This window comes from Labrus mixtus, chromosome 8, assembly GCF_963584025.1.
Source record: "Labrus mixtus chromosome 8, fLabMix1.1, whole genome shotgun sequence".
Lineage (NCBI taxonomy): Eukaryota > Metazoa > Chordata > Actinopteri > Labriformes > Labridae > Labrus > Labrus mixtus.
The window spans coordinates 24318666-24333064 of NC_083619.1; the positions used below are offsets into that span (position 1 = coordinate 24318666).

A 14399-nucleotide genomic window follows, 5' to 3' on the forward strand; every position below is an offset into this window, starting at 1 on the left:
ACAACTCAGTTATTTGAGCTCTTAGACGCTCAATAGTTTAGCCAAGATTACCGAATTATGCTGTTACTCAAAATGCACAAAACGTTAAAGGGGACATGTTATGAAAAATCCACTGTTACAGTGTTTTTGAACATATATTTGGGTAACCTGAGTGTCTACAGACCCACAAAATGTGAAATAAACCCATCCAGTGCTTTGTTTGTGGTCTGCATAAGTCTTACAACACAGAGACAAATGCCCCATTTCAAATTTGCTCTCCTTGTGATGTCACAGTGGGATTCTGGTAATAAAAATACCCTCCCCTCCCCTGGTATCTCCACTCATTGACTCCACCCCCAGCCTAGTGCAAAACTTTTGCTCAGATCCACCATTTTTATTCTCGCTACAGAGGAGTGATGTCTACCGTGAAAACTCAGGGGGGCTCATTACATTTAAAGAGACACACACACACCAAAACGGAGCGTTCTGAGAGAGCTGGTTTATACAGGGTCACAAACCTCCTCTGGTGCTTGATTCATGTTATATTTTGACCAAAGCACAGCACAGATGTTTCATTTAGACCACAGGGGGACTGTTTGAGAAGGTGGGAAAAGGGGGATAATATGTCCTCTTTAAAACACTTATACAATATTCCTGTATGCTAACCAAGCAGCAACGTCCGTGGGTTCCTGCTGGCTCCAAAAAGCCTGGAAGTCACATGCGCATCCCATCTGTTCATTTTGCCTGACCCAGTCTCAGCCTCAACCCTGCTCTGCCCACATTTGGACTTCCTGGCTCCTATGAGTGACAAACCATTTCAAAACATGTGAGTGACGTCGCTTCAATTACATCTTTGTTTGTTTTTCCTTTTCAGCTTGGGATTTAATGACGGTTTGAAGTGGGCTGGGACTCGACCCAGTAACCCACTGGTTCCCAACCCAGGTCCCTAAAGACTGAGCTACTGCCACCCCCGTACCATAAACTGCTATGAATGAGAGAACAGGTTTATCTAACAGGGACCCCTCATCAAACAGACTGCAGGTTTGAGGGCCTCCTCTTGGTAGAAATAATGTTTGGTGGCTGTGAAAAATATTTCATAGAGTAAGGTACCCGCTCTATGTGTCAAGTTTGATTAAGTAACTCTGTTTGTCTTGTAGGTTTGGACTTTGCTCGAGAGAGAGAGAGAGAGAGAGAGAGAGAGAGAGAGAGAGAGAGAGAGAGAGAGAGAGAGAGAGAGAGAGAGAGACACCTCCAATGAGCTGTGACTACTGCTGTGTGTTTGCAAATGAAAGAGACGCAGAACAAATACGAAGACAGAGAGAAACAGAAACGGAGTATGAACAATACTCAAACAAACTTTAACCACTTTTGGTGGAGAAAATGTGAGTCGTAAACTATCCAAAACATGGCTGTAACAGTTCAATAAGACGAAGTGACCATAATTAATAGTTTAGCTATAATTAATAGCTCATTCCCATTTGTTCATCGTGTAATATGAAACTTTGAAATGTCAGTAAAGTTTATGCTGTTTACACTGACCAAACTTGAAAAACAACAGATGTCTGTGGGGATGTTTTCTCTTTGTTTGGCAGGATGAGACTTTCAGTTGTTGGGTCAGTCCACCACTTGGTCTGGCCTGAAATATTTAAATAACTTTTTTGACTGGTCTATAAAAGAGTGTCTCTTTCAGAGCTTGATTAGATTCAGAGACAATAATGACTGGAGACTATTCAATCAACCTATTTTTTAGCCATGCTAAGGAGTGTCATGTGCATCTTTGAAGAGGAGAATGAAACATCTCAGTAAGGCCTATTTGATGATCTGATCTTGACGTACATGGTGCCAAAAAACTGACGTTTTATACATTGCATTAATAAATCACATCAGCCCAATTAGCCTGTTCACTTTGGTCACTAATTAGCATTTAGCTCAAAGCAGACTTTTGCTAAAGCTTCATGTTTCAATTAGTAAAAAAAACAACGTAGCTTACAATTTGGCATATTAATCATGTCTGCCAGTATCTTTCAAATATTTCAATTACATTTTCAATTCTTACGATGCTTGGAACATAAGTAGCGCCTGATGAGAGAAAGAGACAATAGACGTCTTGTTCCTCGTTCCACATTCTTTCGGTAAGTGTCAGTATCTTCCTCATTCTGCAAAACCTTAACTATCATCACTATCGCATGTGAACATGTGAGATATGAATCAGCAAAGAGATTCCATGACAGGCTGGAAAACATTTCATAAGCAGCTCATTTCACATTGTCTTTCTTCAAAATGTTACGCAAACCAGGCTTTACAATGACTAAAATAAAGCTTATCTGATTATCTCGTTTGAGTTGGACTTTTATCAAGTTTTTTTATTTTTTTTTACTTTGCTGTATTGATTTGATTTGATATTTTGTGTTGATTTCCTGAAACCTTGATTACAGACAAATAGCTGTCTTTCGATTCTTTTAGTTATTAGGAGGAAATCAAACAGGAAGGTTAATTTTTACATCAGCTGTAACAAAGAAATTGTAATAAATGTTGTTAATTTTTTCTAGGATTTGGCTCACCTTGTATGTAGACGTTTCACGGTTGAGGCTTAGAGGGTTAATTTTCTGTCACTGGAGTAAAGAAAAAATGGCTATTTGCCCTTTTGCCCTGACACTGGACAACAGCCTTCATGGCTGGTGTTAATTATGTTAGGACAATTTTAATTGTATGGACGTTGGATTAATTTAAGTTTTCAGAAAGGCACAAGAACGGCAGTATTGACCACACAAGCTATGCCAAAGTCCTTGCCATCGTTGGTTGTTAAAAATTTAGCTTTTTGGCGTTACTGTCAGTTTTGGATTTTTGTGGTTTAATTTGAAACTCGTCAGTTGGTGGTTTGAGTGGCTCAGCTGGTTGTGTCTCTTCACCTTCACAAAAAAGCATGCAGCAATGAGAGCCACGTGCACTGTTGCAACCCACTGGCACTAATAGACTGTTGCACCCAGGTACACACACCTGTGAGAAACCACATGAAGGCCTGAATTTTAATTTTGTGTTTCAGGAATGTGCACACCCTTTTCAGGAGACAGGAGCTGGATCGAAATGAAAGGGGGCACCACACACAAATTCATCCAGAAACCATTCCCGACTTTAAAGCTCTAACAGAGGCGCTGCTCGGAGCCCCAGGCAAGCACGGGACCCCCCTTGGCTGACAAACTCTAAATCACACAAGGGACTCAAAATGTGCAAATTTTGCAACAACAGTCGGAAACCCCCCTAACCGGGCCCCATCTGACAGCACACACTGTCGTTGCCCTGCTAAGAGTAGCATTCATTATTACTGTGAAAAGTTACGTTCGTTGATGAAAGTCACTTAAGTACTAAGGTACACTGTGGGTTTTGGTTCCATAAGAAAACTGTTCAGTATTTAAGCACGTTAATAATGTTATTTAAAGTTAAGAACAACATTTTATTGTTCTGCTAATGTTTTAGCACAACTTCCGGAGGTATTTTGACTCCATGTAAATTAATTATTGAGGTCATTACTGTTCTTTGTATTGATATTTTAAAAAATAAAACGAAAGGGAACTTTGGAAATTAATCACAAAAAGTTAACATTTCAAAGTTTTTTTGTTGGTGTCTGATTGTTTAGAACAAAATGGTGAAAAACTCTGGTTGGAGGCCCCCCCCCCCCCCCCGTGAATTTTTGCTGGGGCCCCAACAGAGTCTAGATCACCACTGACCTTTAAGAATCTAAAAATCCTGGTATGTGTTGTTATATTCTTTCATTGGTGAATTGTTTAGGCTAGTTTAGTCACATTTCCCTAAGAATTGTTTTGAGGCCGACAGATTTGAACTAAGAACAATTACATCATGTGACACGTGAAGTTAAACATAGTACATGTATATGCTTATTAAGTTTTCTGATTTGTGTTTTATCATAAACATTTATCGTGTTTTGCACTTCAGGGCCACCGTACATATGACTATACAAAGGTACTTATATGTGTTTTTTCTCACATCAGTGTATTTAAATGAGGTAAGAGCACTTTCTACAGGATAGTTTAATAATTAAAAGTAGAAAGAAAAGAAGTGGCACCTTTCTTTTCTGATTACAATGTTGATATCCTCTTTTGCTTCAGCTGAATTAAGTTTAATTCCTTGTGGTATTCTTTTGTCTGTTAATGAAAGACAGCTTTTTCCATGGACTTACATCATCTGTGCTTTGAGTGGCAGCTCCTGGTTCGACTCTCTGTCACTCCCAAGTGGTAACCAGCTGTTACAACCCATAGTGCCACAGAAAAGTCTCACATATGCAGTTTCAAAGTCATTTTTGAATGTGTTTATATAGTTTTATGTAGTTTTGTTTTAATGTATTATAGCTTAGGTTTTAGTGGAGGTGAAATCTGGATAGAAATGTCATCAAGTTGCCAGTTAAAATATGTCAAATAGAATAAGTTTGTTGTTTTTGTTTGGTGACAGCAGAGTAGAAAGGGAGTAGAAGAAAAGATCTCACTTGAGCATTAGCTTTTTCTATCGGGATTATATGTGGGAAACATAATTAATATGAAAATGACCAAGCATGTAGTGATCTCTGCTTGTTTATTGAAAAAAAAAATGTAATGCATTGTCTGCTGTGGAAAAAAGATTCATCAATAAACCAACCAACCAATCTCAAGGGATAAGACTGATTTCCATGTCCTCCGTCTGTTTACACTCCCAGCTGTTTTTTTCTTCCAATACTTTATTTTTTGCCATCTTTGTAATAACTACACTCCATTTTGTGTTGATTTATTTCTGTTAAAACAGTAGAAGATCTGATTCATTTTTCTTTTTCTGTGCAAATGCATCAATTCATCATGTGCTAAACATCATTAAATGTAAAAGGCTGTATCGGATGGTCATAACAAATGGACAGTATCTGTTTATACTATAAAATTAAGAAGCAAAGCAGCACGTCAATTATTCTAATAATTTATTTGTTCAATAAGAAACCAACACCATAGAAAAAAACCCTTAATATATAAAAATACATACACTGAAAGTATAAAAATATCAGACAGACAGAGTCATCCAGAAACATAAAGCAATAGTGTAAGAAAGCTACCGGTTAAAGTGCACAGAGTGTTAAATTATCTGTAACAGGTAGTTTGACCAAGGTACATTTCCTGGAACGTTTTTGTACGACCGGTTAAATTCCCTTTTTCTCCTTCATGTGCGCACACACACACACACACAAGAAGAGCGTTGTTCTTAAAGTGATATTAAAGCATCATCGACTACACAACAACAAAAACTCAACCATTATGTCTGTAATAAAGAAACCATCTGCATTTTAACAGTCCATCCAGTTTGACCCTGAAACACCAGCATTACTACAGTAACAGACACCATTTAGAAAGTATGTTTCACAAACACATGTAACAGTTCAGTATATATTCTATTGTAAAGCACTGACAGCATACGAGCAGCCTCTTCCTGAAAACAGTGTTTGGAAGAGCATTTACAGTTTCAGCTTTCCGGGGTTAAAAGAAGGGTCCTATTGAATATACGAGATTACATTTGTAGTGGTAGTTCTGAAGAAGACCCTGTAGCAGAGATCACGTGATACAGCTTCACACGCATGCTCTACGCGTGATTTGATTGGCTGTTTTTGCATGAGGTCTCCCTCGTAAAGTGCTGCAGAAATGATGCGTTTTTTTGACCTTGACATGAAACTTATAAAACTGCAGAACATAAACTCTGTTTCAAAAAAACAAAAAAAACAATGCTAGAATGATTTGTTCAGTATAATAATCCTCACATAGGAACATTTTAATGCAGGCATGACCGTTTCCCTTCAACATGCAGTTTCATGCAGAAATGAAACTATACTTTTGTAGCAGTGAGGATTGCATCAGCTGTGATTGGACCCCTACGTAGCGTTGCAGAGAGAACACAGTGCTCTAAACCAGTTTGTAGCTTCTACAGCTACTGCTTCAATTCTCTGCATTTCAGTAATTCCAGTTAAATATCCTTAGTTTTAACTCCAGGTCATTGTCAATTTCAAGTATAAATGATCAAAACAAATGTGTATGTTGTGAAGATGCTGGCCCAACCCTCGTCTTCAAAATTCACAATCTGGGTATTCACCTTATATTTGATGTTGCAGAACAAAAGACAAAGTGTATCTTAGAAAAAACCCACTGATTGGGAGGAGGGAACCAAAAAAGATGTCTCATTTCTGGTTGATGTATTTCTGCAGCTCTCTATCATGCATCTTAACTTCTTAGCTTTGTAATGTAACTAAATGTTGAGTCCGTCTTCCAGCAGTGCGTTGGCTCGGGATCGAGATCCTCGGTGGCTGTGTCTGTGCTCTCTGTCACTCCCTCTCCTCTCCCTGTCCTCTCTCCTCTTCACTCCGTCCTCCTCCTCCTCGCCCCCCCTTTCACCCTCCGCTCTCTCAGACTTCTTCCTCGCACTCTCCATCCTGCTCTCTCGTTTCTCGTCTCCCCTCTCCTTCTGGTCGTCTGATCCTCTCCTGTGGTGACTCCTCTTGGAGTCGGACCCTCTGCTGCTCCCCCACTCTCTCTCCGAGTGCTCCCTCCTCGACGACACGGTCTCGTGGCTTCGATGCGACTCTCTCTTCACGTCGCCCTTTCCTTCATCCTCTCTTCTAGATTCTTTTCCTTCCCTGCTCTTCTCCTCTCTTTTTGCCATCTCAGCCCTCCAGTCTTTCACTCCTCTCTCCTCTTCAGTCCTCCTCCAGCTCTCCATCCTGTCACTTTCTTTTACTCGCCCACTGTTGCTGCTGCTGTCTGACTCTTTTGCTTGGTGTTTGCTCTCTCTCCAGTTGGGTTTGTCTTGGTCGCTCCTGCTGCCGCGCCTCCTCGCTGTACTCCCACCTTCAGTCTCTCTCTCTTTATTCACAGATTTCCATTCAGGTTTCATCTCTTTTTCCTCCTCTCTGTGGCTCCTGCTCCTCTCACTCTCTCTTCCCGTCATGACCCTCTCAGATTGCACTTTTTCACTCCGATCCTCTTGTTTGGAATCACCCGACCTGCTCTTAGCTTCCTTCTGCTCTTTTCCAGATTTATTTTTCTCTTTCAGTTTGTCTTCTTTTGTCTTGTCTCGCTTGCTCTCGAGTTTTTCTTTGGCTGCTGTAATCCAGTTCTCATTTTCTTTGTCCTTCTTCTTTCCTTTCTCAGATTCTTCTTCGTCTTTAACAGTCTCATTTTCCTGCTCTTCTTCCTTGTCAGAAATGTTCTTTAATTTTAACTCCTTTTCCTCCTTTTCCTTCATGCGCTTCTCCTCCTCCTCCTCCTTCTTCCTCTTTAGCTCCTCCTCCTCCTTCTTCTTCTTCATCTCCTCCTCCTCCTTCTTCTTCTTAAGCTCCTCCTCCTCCTTCTTCCTCTTCTGCTCCTCCTCAACCCTCTTGTCCAGTTTCTCCTCCAGGAGGTCCAGCTCCTTCTCCAGCTCAGCCAGCTTTTTTGGATCTGACTCAAAGTCATCGTCGACCTCTACCTCCACCTCCTCAAAATCCTCATACTCCTCCACCTCGATGCCTTCCATGGTCTTCTGCAGCTGCGTCTTCACTTTGTTCAGCGCCAGCAAGCCGTCCTGAAGTTCTGTACACACGTCCCTGATCTTTTTAGCAAACTTAGTTTTGGCTCCTTTGCGCAGGTCGTGGGAGTCTTTGGCCAGGAAGAAAACATCCAGAGCCAGGAAAAGAGCGGACATGACCCCTGTGGTGACGCTGATGGCCTGGGCGGCTTTGGCAGCACCGCCTGCAGCGCCTAAAACCTGCACCGTGCTGATGAGCTTATCGGTGTTGATCATCAGGGCTTTTCCTGCACGGCCACCCTCCTTCATCACATGCTTTAGATTGTGGTTCATTGCTTTTTTGGCCGCGCTCTCTGAGTACTTCTCAAAGTCCCACTCCTGCAGGGTGTCCATACCAGCCTGCAAGAGACAAAAAACAACAAGAGTTGCTGTTTGAAGGCTGGACTAAGATATTACTTTCTGGCTTTATTTTAGTCTTTTGCTGGAAGTTTAGAGCAAACATTTATTTTAAAAACAACACTGAGGCTAGAAATGTCATAAATGTCAAAATCATAGTTCCCTCACCTGTACAAACTCCATGACCTCCCTGATGTCTTTGATTTCCTCCTGGTAGTCCTGGATCATCTTCTCCAGCTTCTTGCGGTCCATGTTAGAGTGAACCGTGTCTGTGATGTTGGCCGAGGCCGAGGTGATGCTGCCTGCCGTAGCTACCCCGATCCCCACCGCCGTGACAATGATAGAGGCTCCGAAAGTGAACGGTGCCAGGATGAGCCCCGTGATCGTAGCCACGCTCCCGCAAACGCTAGCCACGCCTCCGCCCACGGCGATCGACACGGTCTTCTTGTGGAATAGATCCGCAGCGTCGGCCAGAGCCAAAAGCTCCAGGATGCGATGCTGCAAGGACGCCCCCCGCTGGTTGAAAAGACGCACGAACAGACGGGCCGCCATGTAGACACGATCAGCTGCCTGCTCCATCGCCCTGCAGAGACAGAGGTGAGCCGTGAGTCAAAGAAACTCACCGCCAAGAGAGGTGCTCATGGCTGTCCCGGGTTCGGGGCTGCAGGCGGATGCAGCAAAACACAGGCTCTTACAATATGTTGTTGTATCGTGTTGAACAAAGTTAAACTCTGGACAAAATGGGTCGCCAACTTCAATTTATGGATTTCTATGTCCTGATTATAACAACATATTTTTAATGTATTGCCTTTTTCCCCATCAGAATATAACAAGGGAACACTCACTATAACAATAACTCTACACTAAAACACATACTATCAGTGTGTCACATTTTATTTTCTGTATAAGTATAAAAGAAAAGTCATAAAAATCAAGAAACTAAATACCTCTATAGAATTTTAAGAATAACGGCGATCAAACAGATAACCCAAAAACTGGCTTAAACCAACCCCACCACAAATAATTAGATGGAAAGAAACCATTAAGGATGTTTATAATATGGAGAGAATTACACATAAGGATATGGAATCTAGGTGACGTCTTTAAGTCACGATGGAAAATATTAACAGACACAGATTTAATATATGAAGACCAACAAAGAGCGAAGTTTTGCGTATACTTGAGCGTTGAACTTAAGCCACAAGCAGATGGTGACGAACACATAGACAAAAATATATATATTAAATTCTATTAGAGTAGAACAATCCAAGGCCCACTTTTTTATTTATTCTTTTTGATAAGTTAATATGCTCTGTTGTTGCTCTTTTTCTATTTTATTCTTTTATTTTCCTTTCTGCTCACTCTTCTCTTCTCTTCTGCCGTAGAATGAGCTAACAGAAATATTCATCCATGCCTGTATAGATGATGCACTTATCTGTAGATCTACGCTCATTCTGACAGTTTATGTTATTTTCCTTCAAAACTATCAAATAAAAAGTATTGAAGAAAAAAAAAATCAAGAAACTATACTCACGCTTCCCCATCCTCCCCCTGGAAATCGGATGTTTCGTTCCACTCTACCCAACCTGGAAACAAGCAGCAGAAACCATTTACATTAGTGAGTCAAGGACACGCGTGAGAAAGTATTTTGTTCCTAGTTTTTAGAGCTAATGTCTGTTATCCCATGTACGACCTTTGTAATGAAGGAACCCTGTGTCTGTAATGTAAAGTTAACACTCAAACAAAATGATTACAAACACACTCACCTTTGACTGTGTTCCACCATTCAATCAGCTCGTCTTGCTCCTGGGAAAAGATACTTTTGTCAGTGACAAGACAACTTAAAGTATCAAGACCTAAAACATTTATCTATAGAGGCAGCGCGGGAATCAATTGGTGGATTTTTTTTTGATAGCAGCAGGTGATGTTTGCAGTGATTGAAATACTTTCATTACTCATGAATACTTCAGCTGATCGTACATTTTCCAGGCAGCAAATCTTATATTGTTGTCTTTATTCATTTAAAAGCCTTGCTGTAAATAGCTCACCTCGGCAACTAGAGGGTTGGCTTCAGTGGGGTAAGCGGCCATCTCTACAGGCTGGACTTCTACTGAGCTCTCCTGGAACACACACACACACACACACACACACACACACACACACACACACACACACACACACACACACACACACACACACACACACACACACACACACACACACACACACACACACACACACACACACACACACACACACACACAACAAACATGACATTTGTGACAAAAGGAGACATTTTTCTGTTACTACTGTCAAACCCAACATCTGCATGATATCATCAGAGAAAAAACAGATACTTTTGAAATGAAGTAAATGACTTTAATCACTATGCTAACTGCTACAGATGCTAACTACTATCTTGTGACTACATTACAGGACGCAGACAGTTCACAGTGTTAGTGAACCCTGCTGTCTTACACGGGCTGCACGAGCGATTTCATTTGCACGTTCTCACCGGAAACAATAATCAATTATGTGATAAACATGATATTAAAATCTAATATCTTTCTGATGTTTTCCATTCTTTATAGGATGATTTGAAGACATGGAGCTAAATGTTGCTTCAAATGTTCTTATAATGTTTTGTCTCAGGATGAATTGCCTTTTGCTTGAAACCCCTCTCTCTCGTGTGTCCGTGAAATAAGCTCTGGTGTGCAACCTGCTGTTTTTTTTTATTTTTTTATTATTATTTTTTCTTGTTTTTAGCTTTTCAATGATACGTTTCTTTTTCCTTTCCAAGGCTCTTTGACGTGGTCTGCTTGTCATTCACTGTCAATGTGTTTTTCAAAGTGACATCGCGTTCCTTGTTTGAAATGAGTCAGGGTTTCTCGCACAACCTCAACAACCAGCAGAGTGCACGTGGAGTGAAAGTCCCGTAGAGGTCAGAAGGCACATGGAGCATGAGGATCAACTCGATTAACTTTATTGTTTAGAAAGTTAATTGAGTTGATCTTCCTGCTGCAGGTGTTACTGAAGTTTTACATTATTTTGTATTGTTATTGATTTATTTCCTCATGCACATCAACGTTTTATTTGTCTAGATGCAATTTTATGAACAGAACAGTAAAGGTTATTTACAGGTAGTTGATCTATCTGTGCAGCACGTCTTAAGTGAACCAACGAGCGACTTTTGCTTTTTGGTTGATTTCACTGCTGCTTGAATACAGATATTTTTTACCTGCTGCTTTTCTACTTTAAAACCTTCATCATACTAACCTGTGCTGAGTTCAGGTCCTGCATCTCCACTATCTCCTCGATAGCAGGCATCTTGTCAGAACTCTGAGTAGGAAATGTAGCCGAATGATCAACTTCATCACACATCAATAATTAAACCTTCAAATCAACAAATGAAAAGTGAATAAAAAGAGGATGTGTTATGGTTCTCCCTTAGCAGCCCCCCCCCTTCCTCATGTTTGTTGTTAGTTTTCCTCTGTCTGTCTCAACCCTCTGTTTCTCCTCCCCTGTGTGTCAGGTGTGCATGGTTGTGTGTGAGTGCAGGTGGGTGTGGTTTTCTCCCCAGGCAGCCCAGGCGCACACAATCAACCTCATCTTCAACAGTTTATCTACTCCGGTCCTTTCACAGTATACAATATCCCTCTGTGGTATTAACCTCGTTGTTGACTCACATCCCCGATTATAGTTCTGTGTGAACTAGGGTGCGTTCGAATTGTCCCGCCTATCTCCTTTCACTATCCACTTCACCTTAACCCTGGGGAACATCATGAGGTTAAGGAAAGATGTCAGGAGAATTCATAAAGGACTTAGGGAAAGGCGATCTCGTTGCTCTGACAATCCGACCACATTTTCCACTAGGCGACGTCATTAAATGCGACGGGCCGGCGGAGGTTAATGACGTGAGTCTGCCGTGTTGAAACTACAATGTTCTGAAAATGGACTACAAAAAAACGCATCTAAAAAACTTTCCCCTGTGCCTTCTTACCGGTGAAATAATCCTAATCACCACAAGGTTGGGATTGAAATAAAAGAAATATAGACTACCAGGCTACAAGTAAGAAAAGTGAAACCATCAGCTTCCTGTCCACTCAGAAATCAACATCAACATCAACATGATTGTATGAAATTAATTGTTACATTTCTGCAAGATATAGCCTACACATAATGTTTTAAGCATACAAATGTACAACTGCACAAAGCATTCTTAAGTGAATGAAATATGTTGACTAAAACATCATCTGTGTCACTTTTCTGTCATCGTTAATGTTCGTGAACGGTCGGATGAGCGACTCGCTTTAAATGTTGAGGCCGCAAGGAATTGTGGGGCGGCATATCTCATCTCCTTTGGTAAAGGATGGTCCGGTGTATCCTATGCTAAAGGAGGTTATAAAGGAAGCATTGACCCACCTTTCCTTAACTTTTAGAGAATTCGAACGGCTCTTATCATGGCCGTCACATAAAGCGTTACTTAAGGTTAAGGTCAAGTGGATAGTGAAAGGAGATAGGAGGGACAATTCGAACGCACCCCTACTCTCGTGTGTTGCTCGTTGCTAACCTCTGCCTCCGGAGTTTCGTTCTCTGGCCTGCCTGCCTGCCTGCCTGCCTACTCGTGGCTGTCCTTTTGGCATTGTGTTTTTTTGTTGTCATACATTAAAGACTGTTTGGATTGTGCCTCTGCGTCCGGAGTCGTGCTTTTGGGTCCGTACTCTCGTGCCGAGGCATAACAGGATAATTATTTTTAGATCACTTGTACCTGTCTAATAACCTCGTTAACAGATCCTCAAGGCGTTTGAATAAATCATTTCAAACAAATCAAATTATTCAGTCAAGAATAAAAAAGTGAAAATGTGAAAATATCTGAATCATCATCGAGTTTCAAATCTGAAGAGTTCGTACCTGTGTAAGAAGGTTGGGTACTTTGGAAGTTTTCTTGACTCTGAATGACGTAACCTGAGAAAGAAAAAAACAAGTTAGTCTATGAGAATCAGTGAGTGCATCCCCATGTACGGAGGCTGTAGACCTCTAAGTGGGCGGCCAGGGTTTGAATCCGACCTGTGGCTCCTTTCCTGCATGTCGTTCCCCACTCTCTCTCTCTCTCTCTCTCTCTCTATTCACTGTCCTGTCTCTAAATAAATAAATAAAGGCATAAAAAGCCTAAAAATAAACCTTAAAAAAAGAAAATAAATAAATAAACTTCAACATCTGATGTCAGAGCTCAACCCAGAAAAGCAGACGAGAAATAGTCTTAAATCAGCTCCTTTCACTTTACACCTGAGTACCATCTGAGACAGGTCACCTGCATGGACCTCCTGGTGATAAATATGTTTAAATTCACTTTTGGTTCTGGCTCCAGCTCCTTCAGGGTTTTTATTGAACAACAACTCACTCGTCTCTTTTTCTTGATGGTTCTCCTGCGTCTCAGCCCGCCTTCCGCTGGTGCCTCCAAGTCCTCACTTTCCTGCACATGAAGAGAAAGACAGAGAGCAGAAATGATCGCGATACAGCAGGTGTATGAGCTTAACTGCATCTATTCACCGACATAGTCATTCAAAAATCCTTCCACATTCATGCAAGAAAACCCAAATAAGACAAACTGATGAATATCAGAACTTGCTAATCAAGCACAGAATCTGCTGTTTATATATTTAGATAATCTTCAGCTGCTTCATTGCCAAACCTGAATGCACAGATAGGAAGTGAATCTACATTAAACTACATCCCTCTGGGTAACTTACTACATATATTCTACGTCAAACTGTAAAAGTCAAACGTGTGCTGACAGGCCCGATCGAGTGATGGCGAGGAGAGCCTGGTTTGCAAAGGCGAGCGCATAAATGTAACGCATCCCGCTGCCTCTTATACATCATACCTGATGTTCCAGGGGTTTGTGCCTTCTGAACCTCCCAGCAAAGCCTCCTTTTCTCTCCTGAAAATGAAAGTCAGATACAAACATTTATTCAAATAACAAGCAAACAAATTGAAAATATGCTGATAAATTCAACATGAAAAATAGACCGCAGGACTCACTTTAGATGTTCCTGTGGCGTCAGATAGATTATCATCATTATCACCGAAATCCCCCTATCACATAGAGAGACGACAAACGAAAACATTATGTTGTGTTTTTGTTTCTGAAACTTTTTGTGTGAGATTGTTGGGAAAGAAGTTCAACACGGTGTGACTTGTTTGAACTTAGAGGTTTGACGCTAAAAATAAGCTGTAAAATAATGTTTGTGTGTCATTAAATCTTTATTTGTATAACGCCAATTCATAACAGATGTTATCTCGAGACACTTTACAAAGAGAGCGGGTAAAAGATCTTACTCTTACGTAGCACTTAGCAACATTTAGCACAAAATGACGTAATTTTAATGTCTGCAGGCAGCAGACATTAAACTGATGGTCAACGGCTTCATGATCCTTCCCATGTCAAACACTATTATTGATGAAGATTTTGTGTTTTTTTACTTTCAACCTGTTTTTCC

The 14399-nt window shown here is 40.9% G+C and overlaps 1 protein-coding gene across 2 annotated transcripts in view; it reads right to left on the reverse strand.

Annotated features, from left to right (window-relative positions):
* Positions 1-4919: 4919 nt before the first annotated feature.
* Positions 4920-14399, reverse strand: part of LOC132979478 (uncharacterized) — a 29817-nt gene continuing 20337 nt past the window's right edge. For both annotated transcript variants that reach the window (XM_061045328.1, XM_061045327.1), the window contains 10 exons: positions 13942-13995; positions 13784-13840; positions 13301-13372; positions 12811-12864; positions 11176-11238; positions 9948-10019; positions 9666-9705; positions 9434-9485; positions 8068-8482; positions 4920-7902 (listed from right to left, as the gene is read on the reverse strand). In XM_061045328.1, coding sequence (XP_060901311.1) covers positions 6247-7902; positions 8068-8482; positions 9434-9485; positions 9666-9705; positions 9948-10019; positions 11176-11238; positions 12811-12864; positions 13301-13372; positions 13784-13840; positions 13942-13995 — 2535 coding nt within the window. In that variant the 3' untranslated portion in view covers positions 4920-6246. The remainder of the gene's footprint in view (positions 7903-8067; positions 8483-9433; positions 9486-9665; positions 9706-9947; positions 10020-11175; positions 11239-12810; positions 12865-13300; positions 13373-13783; positions 13841-13941; positions 13996-14399) is intronic.